We start from the raw sequence: 14,730 nt of genomic DNA, 5'->3' as shown, positions 1-14,730 counted from the left end.
GGCGCTCTTCTTGTATCTGAGATTTTTTCTGGTGACAACTATGTGGCTTGGAGTCACTCCATCATAATTGCTCTCATGGTCAAGATCAAAATTGCCTTCATCAACGAGAGTTTGCCTCAACCTAGCCCTACTAATGCTCGACTTAAGACTGCCTAGTTACGGGCAAACAATCTTGTGCTTTCTTGGCTAATAAATTCCATTGCAAAGGAGATTCGATGTAGTCTTTTTTATTTCAACAATGCTATTGACATTTGGGATAAATTAAAGATTTGATACCTGCGTAGTGATGGTCCATGAGTATTTAACTTGGAAAAATCCTTAAGCTCTATTTCTCAAGGCTCAAATTCAATCACCGAGTATTTTAGTATTTTCAAAGCACTATGGGATGAATATATTAGTTATCATCCCCTTCCCACTTGTAAGTGTGGATTTATGGAAAAGTGTACCTGTGCAGTATTTAAGAACCTTTTTGATCGACAACAAGCTGACTATGTCATGAAATTCTTGATTGGTTTACATGATTCTTTTTTAGCACTATTTCGAAGCCAACTATTACTTCTTTCTCCATTACCATCAATGGGCAAGGTTTTCTCTTTATTGCTACAAGAAGAAAGCCAACGTTCCTTAACTAATGCAGTAGATATCCCTCTTGATTCTGATGCTATGGCTGCTACACAACCATCCACACAAATTTTTCAAATGCTGTTAAGTTTAGCAAAGTCAGAGGAAAATAAGATATCATCTGTTCCTATTGTGGATTTTCTGGACATCTTGTAGATAAGTGTTTCCAGTTTATAGGCTATCCACAAGGATGAAAAATGCCTCGAGGAAAGAGAATTAATTCTACACGATTGCCCAATGCAAACATTGCATCTTCTATGGAGCAAAATAAACAACCCAACTATGTTTTTTTTCTTAAGAGCAAATACAAAATCTGATTACTCTTGCTAATAGCCTATCCACTTCTCCCATCAATTCTAATCCTGTAGTTAATACTGCCTCTACATCAGGTAATCACTCCATTATTTGTTTATCTAATGCCTCCTTAAATCATATTTCTCCTTGGATATTAGATACTAAAGCAATGGATCACATGATCTAATCTCCTCATCTGTTCACATCTATAAAAATTCCCACAAAACCTTCTTCAATCCATTTACCAAATGGTCACTTAGTTCCTATCAGTTTTATTGGGACTGTTAAAATCTCTCCTGATTTAATTTTACACAATGCTTTCTATATTCTCTCTTTTCATGTCAATCTCATTTCTGCTTCCACATTGACTAAAGAAAATTCTGTTGCTTTGTTTTTCTTTCAATCTAAATGTGTCTTGTAGGACCTCAGCAAATGGAGGATGATTGGGCTTGCTAAAGTTAGAAATGGTCTATACCACCTCATCAATTTTTCCGCTGCTACACAAAAGGAATTTCCCGATTCAAACTGTTTTTTTTTGGCTAACACATCTACCATCAATCCTGCCATATGGCATTTTCGATTGGGACATTTATCTTCTGTCTAACTAAAACTCATTAGTTCTATTGATCATTCTGTAAAATATCTCGCAATCATGTTTGTGAGATCTGTCCCCTAGCTAGACAAAAGAAACTATCATTTCCTGTATCACAAAACAATTCAAATAAAGCTTTTCAATTAGTATATTGTGATATTTGCGGTCCATTCTCCACTATCTCTCATTCTGGTTATAAATTTTTTCTTACCATTGTGGATGATCATACACAATTTACTTGGCTTTTTTCTTATGAAAACAAAATCAGAAACTCGAGCCCTACTTGTCAACTTCATTGCTTATGCTCAAACTTAGTTTAATACTCAAATACAAACACTTAGAATAGACAATGGCCATGAATTCAATATGCCTTCCTTTTAACAAGAAAATGGTATAATACATTAGCTATCTTGTGTAGAAACTCCTGAGCAAAACGACCGAGTTGAGAGAAAGCATTAGCATTTGTTAAATGTTGCTAGAGCTCTCATTTTTCAGTCTAAACTGCCCTTAACATACTGGACTAAATGTGTATTGACAGCTACACATCTCATAAATCGAACCCCCTCATCTGTGCTAAATAATAACACACCATATGATCTCATTTTTCATAAATCTCCTGCATATAACTATCTTTAAGCTTTTGGTTGTTTGTGTTTTGCCAGCACAATCAACACCAATCAAGGTAAATTTCATCCAAGAGCCTCAAAATGCTTGTTTCTTGGTTATCCACCAAATATCAAGAGATATAAAGTGCTTGATCTTCTTACTATAAAAATTTTTGTTTCCAAAAATGTCATATTTCATGAGAATGTCTTTCCTTATATTCCAAATAATACTCACACACCCTTTGTCTTCCCTGATCTTCCTCCAATACATGATTTCACAGTACCTACTACTTCAGAGAATCCATCTTCTAAAATTCCAGAACCTGTTACTTCACAGACTAATCCTGAAATTATAAGCCCTCGAAGATTTGAAAGAATAAGGAATCCTCCTTCATATTTGCAGAATTTTCATTGTGGTAATATGCTCAATCTATTTCAACATCTCAAAAATATTTCAGTTGCTGCATACCTTCTCCTGGTAAGCCATACTCTCTTGCTCATTTCCTTTCAACACATAAACTGTTTCCTAGACATGCAGCCTTTACTTCTGCCTTGTCATCTACTTTTGAACCTAAGACTTTCAAACAAGCCAATTCTTACCCAAAATGGCAATCAGCCATGTTAGATGAGATTAAAGCTCTTGAATTAAATAAAACATGGGAACTTGCAATATTACTTCCAAATAAGATTACAATTGGGTGTAAGTGGGTATATCGTGTTAAATTCAAGGCTGATGGCATAATTGATAGATACAAGGCTAGATTAGTAGCAAAAGGCTACACCCAACAAGAAGGCCTTGATTTTATTGACACATTTTCACCTGTGGCTAAAATGACAACAGTGAGAACTTTGTTATCCATTGCTGCTATTAAGCATTGGTATTTACATCAACTTGATGTAAACAATACTTTCCTCCATGGAGATTTAAATGAAGAGATATACATGCAACTACCACCAGGGTACTCTTCACCAACTGATCCGAGAGTTTACAAACTAAAAAGGAGCCTATATGGTCTAAAGCAGGCCTCAAGACAGTGGTTTTCCAAGCTGTCATCCTGATATGAACCCGCATAATAGAATCTCTTGAACCCACAATCAATTCGAAAACTTACCCAAGAAAGTCAAAATCAAGTCAATGGATTGAGAATCTAGACCCGATGAGAACTCGTTTAAAGAACCTAGATTATATTAAAATCTAGACCCGTTGAAGAATCCGTCTCAAGAATCCAGATTACAAAGGAGGAATGCCACAAAGGTTGTGATTTACCTTTGATAAGTTTAAAAGTTCAATTAAGAACAAGATGAGTAAAACTCAACTCACAATGAATAAATTCATCAAATTTCATAAACTTTCTTAACATGAGGCAACAAAGAGTATTTAAATTAAAAACTAATTAAAACCCTTGCTAAAATAAAACCTCTTTTATCCAAAATGCCCCTGGATGAACAGTGACGCGGCTATAATAATGCTACAGTAACCCTAACCATAGTTCAATAAAATAATAACTTTCCCAACATGCCCTTGCATAGGCCCCCTTAAGTGCTTCTCATAATAATCTCAATTATTCTAAACTAATAAAATAAGTCATTTAAATGAATTAAACAAGTTGAAAGCTTTTAAGTGCCCAAAGCCTTCAAGTCATTTTGTTGCCATCTTCCATAGCTTATCAAATGAATCAAAATTGAATCTTTATCTTTTAAGCCCATCTTGAATGTTGGGCTCTTTCTAAACACGTTCCAAGTGGATTGTATCAATCCTTACATGGCCTCCTTGATCTTCTTGGCGCTTGACCATGTAATTGATCCGTCTGGAACTTGCAAAGGATCTTTAAGACTAGGTCCATTTTGGTGCCCATCATTCCCCCTCTCCTCAAAAGGATTCGATCTCAAATGTCCACTAGGATCAAAGGGAAATAGGTTAGTAACATTGAAAATAGTAGAAATATGATATTTACATGAAAGATCCATTTTATATGCATTTTCATTAATTCTCTCAAGAATTTGAAAATGTTCATCCAAGCTACTTCTATCATCAACAAGCAAAAACATCAAAGGTAAATGAGTAAGTGGATTAAAACTATAAACAATTTCAAACGGAGAGTAAGAAATAGTAGTATGCAAGATTTTATATGCACACTCTAATAAGGGCAAACTATACTCCCACAAATGTCCATGTAACAATTCAATGAATGACAAATGATACTCTCACAAACGTTCATAAAACACACCTAAAGCTTTCCTTACACCAAAATGACCACTCCAGTTATATGCAAACTCAATGAATAGCAAGTAATACTTCCACAAATGTTCATGCAACATGTTAATGAGTGACAAATGATACTTCCACAAACGTTTATGCAATACGTCAATGAATGACAAATGATACTCCCACAAACATTTATGCAACACATCAATGAATGAAAAATGATACTTCCACAAACGTCCATGCAACACGTCATTGAATGGCAAATGATATTCCCAAAAACGTTCATGCAACACAACAAAAGTATTCCTTACACCAAGGTTACCCAAACCACCATGTCCATCATACACAAGCAACTTACGCATAAAACTAGTAGGCACACAAAATCTATTCTTTTTAAACAAGTACCAATCTAATTTATAGAACTTACCAAATGATGCTTTCTCATATGTTCCATACATACTAGCAAAGTCATCATCATTAACATGCAATTCCTTATCATATTCAAGTCTCAACAATTTTACATCTAAAATGAAGACAAGGACATACATTCTTGCTAAAGTATCAATCATAAAATTTATCATACCTTGTGTGTATTTGAATACATGAGGAAAAGTTTCACTACAGTCCTCCCACTTAGCATGCATTCTAGTCAACAACTTACATTGTCTATTCAAGTGTATCAAGGACTCATGTTCTTCAAAGAAAGGTCGGGTAGGGATTGTCGCATCTGACACAAAATCAATGCAGTGCTCTATTTCCTTAATAGGTGGCAATCCACTAAACACACCACTAGGAATCAAGACCTCATATCCATGCAACAAAGAAACAACAACACTAGACAAAGAGTCGTTAAATTCATTAGTATAAAAGTTTGCCTTAGCATAAAAAGTTTTGCCTTTTTGTTTCTCTCTGCAATCTCTCTTTCTTTTCCTCTTGTGGCTCCACTATTTTTTCTTGACTCTCAACCACCTCTCTATTTCCTTTTTCACTCTCTCTTTCTTTTGATGTTTTGGCCTCATTCTCTTTTTTCCTTTAACTCTCTTTGTTCTTTTCACTCTCTTTTTTTCTTTCACTCTCCTCTTGTTTTGAACTCTCGACCTCACAATTGTTTTTCAACTCATTCTTTTTTTTTTTTTTTAGGTTTCAGCCTCACCCAAATCTTTTCCCTTAGGTGGTTCGGTCATCCCCATTGTTACAACTTGATTATTTTTGTCCCACTTTGGTTTCCAAGGAGTACTAGAAACCGAAGTATACCTTGATGTACCATTTCCTTTTAGCCGCCTCTCCACTTTCATACACATGTGCACCGTGTCCTCCATCTCCTCATAATGTTGCAACTCAACTACATTGGCTATCTCCCTATTCAACCCACTCAAAAATCTTGTCATTAAGGCCTCCTGATCCTCCACTACATTAGCCCGAATCATAGCCACCTCCATCTCCTTATGGTAATCCTCTACACTCCTAGACCCCTGTGTAAGATTTTGTAATTTTTGGTAGAGGTCTCTATAGTAGTGGCTAGGTACAAATCTCCGCCTCATGATAGCTTTCAACTCTCTCCATGTTTCTACAGGCCTCTCAAGATTCCTCCTCCTATTGGTCACTAATTGATCACACCAAACAATCACATAATCAGTGAACTCAATTACACCAAACTTCACATTCTTCTCCTCAGAGTAATTATGACAATCAAACACCAATTTTCTTCTTTTCTCCCACTCTAAATAAATTTCAGGGTCAGTTTTACCTTGGAATGATGGTATTTTCATTTTGATGCTCCAAAGGTTCTTATCTACTCCATCTCGACCCCCAGGGTTTGCCCTAAGTCCTCTTCCACGCCTAACTCCTCTATGTCTATCCAATCCAACTTCAGATGTTAGGTCTTCCTCATCCTCACCATACTTTTTATTCTCCTACCCATTCTCAATACTAGGCTCACGTCGCCTCCTATCTCTCTCACCTTGCAGATTTCTAATTACTGCTTCTTGATTATCCATACTATCCCTCACTTCACCCACCAACAAGTTCAACTGCTCAAACTGCTATTGAATGGCTTGTAACACAAAAGATGAGTTCTCTGCCAACCCCTTGGGTGAAAAGTCACTCCTATGAGACATCATAATGTACTGCCCAAAAAGGATGTTAGTGGAATACCTCATACACTCCCTTACGTGTTTGCACTCGAATAATGACACTCCACTCGTGTTTCATTCTTAATTGACTTTTTCCCGATAATAGTCTCACACTCACTTGCCTTTTACCTTAATAGCTTTCCCGCTCAAGTTCTTTAAGAACTAGTTGAACTAAAATCAAGACAATACAACCTTGTATTATTCCAACCAGTAATATAGATCCAAGAAACGAGGAAGGACTAAAATGACACGAGACTTAAGGAATTTATACGAGGAAAATAGTAATTATAAAATAAGATATCAACTAGAAAGATGTATTCAGCCCCTATGATGATAAAAGCTCAATTAACAAATACTTTCTTTCTCTTTGTTGTAACTATGTAGCAACCTTTGAATATGCTATATTTTTTTTTTGAATTTTCTTTTATTTTATTTTCTCTTCTTTTCTCTAATTCAATCACAAACAGCAATATTCAATTATGAAAATCAAGCAATTGAATTCAGGCACACAAGAATTGACAATGAAATAGAAGAGAATCAATGGAACGATACTCCAAGCAATGGACAAACTTAGAGATGTAAAAAATCCTAAAATTTTGAAACTCTAGGAGATGCAAATTTTAGTCAAACAAAAAAATCTTAAGAATTTCGACAGCCTACTTTTTGTTTCAATTTTTTTTATATTTTTTTGCAACCCCAGAACAATGAAGCCCTCGAATTAAATTTAAGGATGCAAGAATTAAAAGATAGATTCAGACCTAATTGGAAACCTGTCTCTGATACCAAATGATATGAACTCGCGGAATGGAATCCCTTGAACCTACAATCAATTTGAAAACTCACCCAAGAAGGCCAAAATCAAGTCGTTTCAAGAACCTAGAGAGAATTTAGACCCAATGAAAACTCGTTTCAAGAATCTAGATTATATTAAAATCTAGACCCGTTGAAGAACCCGTCTCAAGAACCCAGATTACAAAGGAGGAACGCCACAAATGTTGTGATTTACCTTTGATAAGTTCAAAAATTCAATTAAAAATAAGAAGAGTAAAACTCAACTCACAATGAATAAATTCATCAAATTTCATAAAACTTCTTAACATGAGGCAACAAAGAGTATTTAAACTAAAATCTAATTAAAACCCTAGCTAAAATAAAACTCCTTTTACCCAAAATGCCCCTGGATGAATAGTGGCAAGGCTACTGTAACGTGGCTACAGTAATGCTAAAGTAACCCTAACCCTAGTTCAATAAAATAATAACTTTCCCAACATGCTCTTGCATAGGCTCCCTTAAGTGATTCCCATAATAATCTCAATTATTCTAAACTAATAAAATAAGCCCTTTAAATGAATTAAACAAGTTGAAAGCCTTCAAGTGCCCAAAGCCTTCAAGTCATGTTGTTGCCCTCTTCATAGCTTATCAAATGAACCAAAACTGAATCTTCATCTTTTAAGCCCATCTTGAATATTGGGCTCTTTCTAAACACGTTCCAAGTGGATTATATTAATTCTTGCATTGCCTCCTTGATCTTCTTGGCTCTTGACCATGTAATTGACCCATATGGAACTTGCAAAGGATCTTTAAGACTAGGTCCATTTTGGTGCCCATCACATCCTCTCTACTTTAGTTTGGTTTTATTCAAGGGAAGTCTGATTCCTCTCTATTCATTAAGCATAATTCAAATAGTTTTATAGCACTTTTGATTTATGTTGATGATGTGATTCTTGTTTCTAATAATCTTGATGATATAGTCACTGTCGAGAAGTTCTTACATGACTCTTTCACTATCAAAGATTTGGGAGCACTAAAGTATTTTTTGGGGATTGAAGTAGCTCGGCCAACCAAAGGCATAACCTTGTGCCAATGAAAATATGCCTTAGATATCTTGCAAGATAGTGGTTTTTCAGGATGTAAAACTATGGCATTTCCTATGGAATCTACACTTAAGCTGATCAGTGCAAATGGCTCATCTCCTCCTTCGTCAGATACTGCACAATATAGAAGATTAGTGGGTCGGTTATTATACCTCACTATAACTAGACCTGACCTATCCTACTCAATACAAGCACTAAGCCAATTTATGGCTAATTCTAGCAGTAATCATCTTCAACCTGCTAAAAGGGTCCTTAGTTACATCAAAGCAACACCAGGGCAAAGTATTTTTCTGTTTGCCCATTCCCCTCTTCATCTAAAAGCCTACTCAGATAGTGATTGGGGTGGCTGTATCGACACCAGAAAGAGTGTTATAGCTTCACAATGTTCCTCAGAGACTCTCTCATCTCATGGAAATCAAAGAAACAACCAACAGTTAATCGATCCTCAACTGAGTCTGAATACAGAGCTCTTGCCTCTACCACATGTGAACTACAATGGCTGATCTACTTACTAGTTGACTTGAAAATTCCTCATCCACAAGCTGTTTTGCTTTGTACAGACAGCAAACTAGCTTCTGAAATTGCATCAAACCTTATTCAACATGAAAGGACAAAGCACATTTAGCTAGACTGCCATTTGGTCCGAGAAAAAATGCAAGAAGGTTTGCTTAAGATCATTCATATTCCATCTAAACATCAGCTGGCAGACATTCTAACTAAACCACTTGATTCCCTCAATTTCTATCATTTGATCTGTAAGATGGGAATGATAAATATACATTCCCGTCTTAAGGAGGGGGTGGGGGTGTTGGAATATACAAACTCAAATTGAAGCTTTGGAGTTGAGGTCAAGGGAAGCTAAACAGAAAATATCAAAGGATGATGAAGTTTCCAAATGACAACTAAATTAAATTGAAATGCAGGATGAAATAAATTAGTTAAAATGCCAAGTGTTGATATCTGTACAATCAAGTTAATTAGCCTCATACGTGTGTATAAATAGAAGTGATGTAAAGCAAGTCAAAATAATTCAGTTTTCACATTCATTTTAACGAGAAATTCACATTGAGTTTCCTCTCAAACTTTTCTTCTATTTTTCTTTCTCAAGTTCTCTGTTCTTGATTCTTCAAGTTATAGAATTTTACAAATAGCTTCTATGGGATGGATTAAACAATAAAAAATGCATAAGCTCATTAATTGTCTATTTGTTTCCCCCATCCAAGGGGAGATTTTGGTGACTAACCAACGTACTATATCTTGGGCCATTAATAATAGTACTTGTACCTCCAACATCCTTAATTAACAATTAAACTTAAAACAAAAATAATTAAAGCCAGCCCTAGTTTTTTAGAGAGAGAGACTCCTCATTTTCTCTAAAAACCACCCAGATTAGAAACGGTTTAGGGGGAGGAGCTTTGGCTCTTCCCTCCCTCATCTCTCATTCCTCTCATCTCTAGCTTTCTCATTTTCTTTTTTATTTTTGGGTGTTTTTCAGGGCTAAGTATGGAGGAACACCGATCTGTTGCTCTCCGGGGTCCGAAGACCACCATGTCCCTACCGTAGGCTTCTCAAGTCGCCGATCCTTCAGACGGGCAAATAATTTCGCCGAACAGAGCGGCGCGTGAACCACACGCGCGGCCCAAAGGGAGCGCGTGTATTCCACGCGCCACCACTCAAGGTGCCTTTTTGCCGCCACACGTGGCTTCTCTGGGTCCAGGACCACCTGCTACTTTAGACCTGACTGTCCGCCATGACCACCAGGGTTGCGAGTGGCTCTCACCCTTCATCACATCCGCTGTTTGTGTTATTTCTTTTCCTCAAAGGTTGAAAATGAGGATCTATATCTTTTCAAGATGTAATCCGTTATTTTTCCATGTATTTTTAATTTCTGTAATGTCTTTTATTTTTAGGAAAAAAAAAACACATAGTCTCTGAGACTTTTGTCCATAGAGTGTGTCCTCAACTCCGTCTTAGACGGAGTGTGGGGTTTGGTTAACCCTACTCCGTCTTAGACGGAGTATGGAGCTTGGTTAACTCTGTCTTGAACATAATAGTGCTGTCTCTCAGACTTTAGGTCAATAGAGGTTTGCAGCTTGGACTAGACTATGTCAGTCACGAGTGTGTATTGGAGAGCTATTAATATTGTAGTTGGCTTGTAATGCATGTTTTAGGTCAAGTTTGTAATGTCCGTTATTAATGAATGCAATATACCTTTATAAAAAAAAAATTAACAATTAAACTTGTCTATCATAAAAAATCACTCTAGATATTTGAATCAATTACTTTATAAAAATCATTGGCGTAACTATTTTTATATGTTTCACCAAACAACCGCACATTACTGTGACGTTCAAGTCCCACAGTACTACTCATGGATTAATGGAAAACTAAGCTGTATGATAAAATTGAATGAGTATGGTAAAAATGTATCGAGTGTCAAGTGATCTCACATTCGTTCCTTTACTTATAAATTAATGGAATAGAGCCAATTTATAATAATTTAAATTAGCTTCGATTATAACCTTAATTAATTTTTTTAGAGTACTATATATATATATATAATAATTAATCTAGTTGTGATCATTCGGACTTTTCTTTTTTATATCTTATAACTGTGGAAACCTTATCCACTGTTGCAATATATACTGTAACTATTGAGTTTATTTTTATTTTTTGATAATAAAGGGTCACATTCCATTCATAAAAAGGACATACAATTTTGACTTAAAAAGTCAGTTACAAACGTTAATAGCTCCTCAGCACACTTTCGTGGCTGACATGGTCAAGCCCAGACGACAGAACTCTAAAGACCGAAGTCTAAGAGATTCGTCGTACACATCTCTGTCCCCGACAGAGTAAACCAAATACTTAATGACAAAACCCATACCCCAACTACGCAAGGTAGGGTGCACCAACCCCATACACCGCCAAAGCGGAGATGGGGACATACCACCAGTTCGGACCACGGTCGGCAAGGACTAAATTTTTTGATTTTTTTTTTTTTTAAACAGGACACAAGAAAATACAATGGAACACAACTAAAAACAACAGCAGAAGAAAAAGCTCCGAACAGCTGCGGAGGCGCGTGCAGAACACGCGCCACCCTGGGAGAAAACCATCGACCGATCTTGGAAGTTCCGAACTCACAGACCCCAGCGGCGCCGCGCGTGGCGACGGTAGAGGGCCTCTCGGCGTCGCGAGAAGTCCACTCGCCGAACGCCTCCGAGTTTTATGGCCGCGCGTGCGGGCAACTCGCCACTCCGGATGGCATCGCCTTCGGTAGACTTGAAGATCGGCGGCTGGGCAACACCATGGAGAGGCGCGTGCTGATCTATTGTCGCCGGAAAGACCAGAGCCGCTGTTCCCCCTTATTTAGCCTACAAAACAAAACAACACAAAAACGGAGCGGCTGTGTGCACAGAGTGGACGGAGGTGGGGAGAGGTGGGGAGAGAGGGGGGAGGAGCCGAAAGTCCCACCCCCTCGAGCCCTCGAACCAAAGCTGTATCAAGCGCTGAGGGAGACGGGTTCGAGAGAGACGGTAGCAACAATTGGGTTCGAGAGAGACAGTAGCACCTAACTATATATTGAGTTTATAAACATTAAGAACAGTGGGAATATATATATATATATATATATATACATATTATAATCAAGTGAAAAGAAATGCGCTGGTAATTATTGCTTGCGGGAAGGGAAACTACTGTGTAATATATATATATATATATATATACTTAATTTTGAACCCGACAACGAAAATAGTTAACAATTATTAAACCGTTGAATATTAACAATAAAATCCAATATAATTATGAATTTTAATCTATCTATTTCTTTGGTGGCTACAGGGACTCCTAATGGTGCCACCATTGTGAAACACACCCAACCCTTCCACTGCACCCTTGCTTTTTTAGTGCTTTGATATATCACCCAACATGCTCTCTCCTTTATAAAATGCGAAGAAAAGCCTATAAATTGTAAGCTTTGTCACCTATTTCTTCATTGGTACGTAAACCATCTTCTAGCAGATCTAAGAGGCTGTAGCCTGCAGGTATATATGTAGTATTGTAATCCCAGTTTCAGTGCTAATATTGAAGTTCATCGTTTACTTTGTTTGTTTGTTTTTTAATTATTTTTTTATAAGCAATAATCGGTCTCAATGCTAACCTCCTGCATATTTTCGTATGTTTTGGAAGACAGATTGATTCATGACCATGAAGACCTTACTTCTACTCTTTGTTGCATTCCTCCTGATCTTAGCAACTCTGCAGACCAATGCAGAAACTCATGCACTGACAGTGCAGGCCAATTACCGTCTGCTCTCAAGGACTGAATCCACCCCTGGTCGAAAGCTTAACGCTGGTGCTAGTCATGACAGTGTCAACAACGACGTCGTTTCTGCAAGCGCGGAGACTACGACAGCGGTCGCCAACAGTGATACGGCCGATACAGATGATCACGAGGCGAACCCAAGCTATCGCGGAAACATCAATGGAACTAATTCTCCTTCATCCAGTACTGATACTCACCGTTATTATTCAGATGATCGCAAACCCCCGGCCAGAAGCTAATTATCGAACCAGGAGAAGGAGAATTAGCTTCTGGCCGGGGGTTTGCATGAATAAAACTATATATGGTGTGGCTTAATGCAATAAATTAATTATATAAACGGAACCAATGTGTTAGACGTAGCAGGTATGCATGGCCAAAGCACAGGCATGCATGTCCAAGATGAAGTAATCTCAGTTTCCTTTTATGTAATTTTGCGTAACGTACAGACTTCTAGCTTGCGTGCAAACTATATATTATATATATGTTGTGAAATATTATAGCTTCTCTGAAATGAAGGATACATCACAGGAAACCACAAGTACTGTAGTTCTAGTCTTCATTGGAATCGAAAGAAATCAGCCCTAAGTTCCTGACTTATTTGGCAGATGTGTCCAGATAGGATGAACATGATCTAGGCTTTGCGGAATAGTAATTAAGGAACGTTAATTAATCATCATAAAAAGGGTAATTAAGAATTTTTTTTTTTTTTTTTTTTGAGGAGGAGGTTGGGAGTACTCATGAGGTAGGAAGAACGGAGTGAGAAAAGGAGAGAATGCAATACGATAGGTTTGCAGACTTGAAATTAAATGCGTCATATATGTGGATATATATGACGATCATAACACTATCAAAATGGCATGTACGTACGTACGTATGTACTATAATAGAATAAGAAGAATTTTATTTAGTAGTCTAACACCACATATACATGTTTTTACATTTTATCTTCTTATTTTTTTTCCTCTATGTGAAAGGTAATCTGCTGAGTAGAATAACTCATAAAATAAAGATAACAATCTATTTTAAGATAGAAAATGATTTTCTCACCGTTGTTTCTTACTGCTAGAATTTTTTATTTTATTTTTACTTAGTGATTAAAGAAGTATTGTTTAATAATATTGTAATTTTTTATTTTTAAAATATTTAAAAATATATGTAAAAAAATAATAAAAAAATACCAATTATATCTAACCGTAGATCCTAGTGCGGTGGACGTAGCACCGTCCATTTCAAGATATAAAAGTGACCGACCTCAGACTGAGTTAGTTGTTTTGTTTTATCGGAATACATGTTATTTTCGCAAAATTCTTGGGATGGAAGAAATATCAATTAACCATAAAGATTGCTATTGTGTAAAATCAACGAAAATATTTTACATATCCTAATATTCTTGGGATGGAATACTTCTAATTTGCTAGTTCCTGATCAATTACATACGTACTAATATATCCTAGCTAGCTAGCTAGCTAGCTGGCCTGTTCAGACCATAACGGCCATCAGATCAGTAGCACATTTATTTTTGGTTAATTGATGACTTAATTGCGCATGCTGTACGCATAGATATTATAAGCTAGCTAGCTATATATAATTAAGCTCGATCATTTAAAATGGTCAAAATAAATAATGATATGTCAAAATATTAAAAAGATCCAAATATAAATCGTGCGTTCGATGTTGTCTAATTACATGTTTTTCGATCTTGTAGCATGAAAAAGCTTTTCTTTATGATCATCTGAAAAGGAAGAATGTATTTGTGCGCGCACGCACCTTTTGTAGCTTCTAATTCAGTGAGGAGTCTCAAAGCTGATCGAGGACGTCAAGCTTGGTCCTTTTCCATGAAGTTCGATCAGTGTTCCTTTATTTTGATCTACTTAGCAAGGAAGATGTTTTTGAATTTCAACCCTTTTGGCAGGTCGAATATATATGCACAGTTACATTCTTGGACTTTTGTAACATCCCATATCCAGAGGATTAGAGAGTTAGTTCCTGTTATCTAAAACTAATATCCAACATATATATATATATATAATTAATTCTAAACACTCTATAAAACATAAACTCATTTGTTCAAACCAA

General features: G+C 36.5%; 1 protein-coding gene across 2 annotated transcripts; it reads left to right on the top strand.

Moving 5' to 3' along the window:
- The first annotated feature begins 12,321 nt into the window (after positions 1-12,321).
- On the top strand, positions 12,322-12,907 carry LOC109010798. 2 transcript variants are annotated; one of them, XM_018991713.2, is made up of 2 exons: positions 12,322-12,373; positions 12,523-12,907. In XM_018991713.2, the coding sequence occupies exon 2, from the start codon at positions 12,531-12,533 to the stop codon at positions 12,891-12,893; it is 363 nt and encodes a 120-aa protein (XP_018847258.1). In that variant the 5' UTR covers positions 12,322-12,373; positions 12,523-12,530; the 3' UTR covers positions 12,894-12,907. The 2 variants fall into 2 exon arrangements, with proteins under 2 accessions (XP_018847258.1, XP_018847257.1); XM_018991712.2 differs by having other exon boundaries at positions 12,519-12,907.
- The last annotated feature ends 1,823 nt before the right edge of the window (positions 12,908-14,730 follow it).

The sequence above is a fragment of the Juglans regia genome, chromosome 7 (genome assembly GCF_001411555.2).
Source record: "Juglans regia cultivar Chandler chromosome 7, Walnut 2.0, whole genome shotgun sequence".
Lineage (NCBI taxonomy): Eukaryota > Viridiplantae > Streptophyta > Magnoliopsida > Fagales > Juglandaceae > Juglans > Juglans regia.
The sequence above is the reverse complement of the archived record's forward strand: the minus strand, read 5'-3'. Positions and strand labels throughout refer to the sequence as shown.